Source organism: Tupaia chinensis, unplaced genomic scaffold, assembly GCF_000334495.1.
Source record: "Tupaia chinensis unplaced genomic scaffold, TupChi_1.0 Scaffold000489_1, whole genome shotgun sequence".
Taxonomy (NCBI): domain Eukaryota; kingdom Metazoa; phylum Chordata; class Mammalia; order Scandentia; family Tupaiidae; genus Tupaia; species Tupaia belangeri.
In genome coordinates this window covers 38,352-40,055 of record NW_006160001.1, presented here as the reverse complement: position 1 = coordinate 40,055, position 1,704 = coordinate 38,352, and the positions used below count along the sequence as shown (strand labels likewise).

General features: G+C 36.2%; 1 protein-coding gene and 1 pseudogene across 2 annotated transcripts in view; both read right to left on the bottom strand.

The window, feature by feature from the left end:
• PRKAA1 (protein kinase AMP-activated catalytic subunit alpha 1) overlaps positions 1–360 on the bottom strand; it is a gene marked incomplete at its 5' end in the record, with an annotated part of 22,630 nt that extends 22,270 nt beyond the window's left edge. For both annotated transcript variants that reach the window (XM_027774866.1, XM_027774867.1), the window contains 1 exon segment: positions 219–360. In XM_027774866.1, coding sequence (XP_027630667.1) covers positions 219–360 — 142 coding nt within the window.
• A 104-nt stretch (positions 361–464) lies between these two features.
• On the bottom strand, positions 465–904 carry LOC102482553 (uncharacterized protein C8orf59 homolog; annotated as a pseudogene).
• Positions 905–1,704: the final 800 nt, after the last annotated feature.

Below are 1,704 nucleotides of genomic sequence, written 5' to 3'. Positions count from 1 at the left end.
ATCCTCCCCTGGGGATCTTGGACACGCACGCACACACACCCAGCTTGAGTTTAAGCCACTGAGTCCGGGACTCAAACCGCGGTTGACTATATGGGAGTCCAGCAACATAGCCATTATGCCAACTGCTGGTCCCCAGAAATGTCATTTTTATCACTGTCAGATTAAATAGGACTTTTAAAATGATGAAAAGATAAACATTTAATTTAAACAGAGCTTACAGTTTAATTATATGAGGATGCCTGAAAAGCTTGAGATTCTGAATTTCTCGGCGGATTTTTCCTACCACATCAAGACTTCGAATCTTCTGTCGATTGAGTATCTTCACAGCAACTTTATGCCCAGTCAACTCATGTTTGCCAACTGTAGGAGAAACAATAAATTAGTACTAGGCTTGATTATTAATATAAATCTATTCTTTTTTTTGTATAAAACATTTAATTTATTGAACGTTTTGGGTACTTTGATATATCATCACTACATTACAACTGAGTCATTAATCTTGTAGCTTCTTCAACATTAACAGGTTCATTTTCAAGATGTCACTGAGGAACCAGATCTTTCTGTAGAGATTCAAGACAAAGGCCTCTTGAAAAGTGTGCCAGTTCTTTTTGTATATTTACAAAAGCTTAATTCACTCTGTTAACTTTTTCATCATTCACAATGTTTATCTTCTTAAGATTTGTAATAACTGGTTTTGCTTTGTTTTTAGCCTTGAAGTTTTTTTGGCTGGCTATGTGAAATACATTCCTGGACTTCTGACCTCTAAATTTGTTCTTGGCCATTGTCAGACCCCAGACACCCGCGTGCAGCTCCTCAAGCTCCAGGTGATGCCACAATATAGATCTATTCTAAGAATAGGAATTTTAGCGTTCTCTAAATATACTTGAGCAAATCTAAGTTCCTTTTTTTTCTTCTTTTTTAAAGAATTATTTATTTAATTCCATTTATTATTATTATTTTTTTTTAATTTGGCCAGAGAGAGAAACAGAAAGGGACAAAGGAAGCTGCCAGGTCCAAGACTCAAACCATAGTCAGTCATGTGGGAATCCAGCACCTTTAACCACCATGCCACCTGCTGGCTCCTAAGTTCCTTATATTTCTGATTGATTTGCCCCCTGAATGTTTAGATATCTAAGAGTAATTAAGTAGGAAAATACATTAAAAACTGGGAATAGTGACTTCTTTGAGAAAAAGAAGCAGGAAGACAGGAGGAAAAAAAGACAGTTCCTTTTTGATAAATAATTTGCTATACTTCTAAATTGTTTTCATTTATTTTTCATTCTTTAAATTCAAAATTGAGTTTTTTTATGCTTTTGGTATACAGTTCTATAGCTTTTAACTCATATAGAAACTAGTATAACCACCACTCCAATCAGATGAAGAATAGTTCCATCATCCAAAAAAGCTCCATCATGCCACGGACGCACTTCTCCTATCAGCAACTCCTTGCACACTTTCAATTTTGGTTCAAGGGAATGTAGTTTCCATTTCTGGAAGTGAAGTTAAAAAAAAAAGAAAAAAAATCAAGTGATTTTTTTAACCTTTCTATTTTTTTTTTTTTTTTGGAGAGGTTTTTCGCAATAGGGCGTGTGCACTCGCCAGACAGACAGAGAGAGACATAGAGACAGAAAGCGAGAAATCATCCCCCAGGATGGATGGTCACGCCACAATCCCTTCTCCTCCATTCTCCTCTCGGGATCTTGG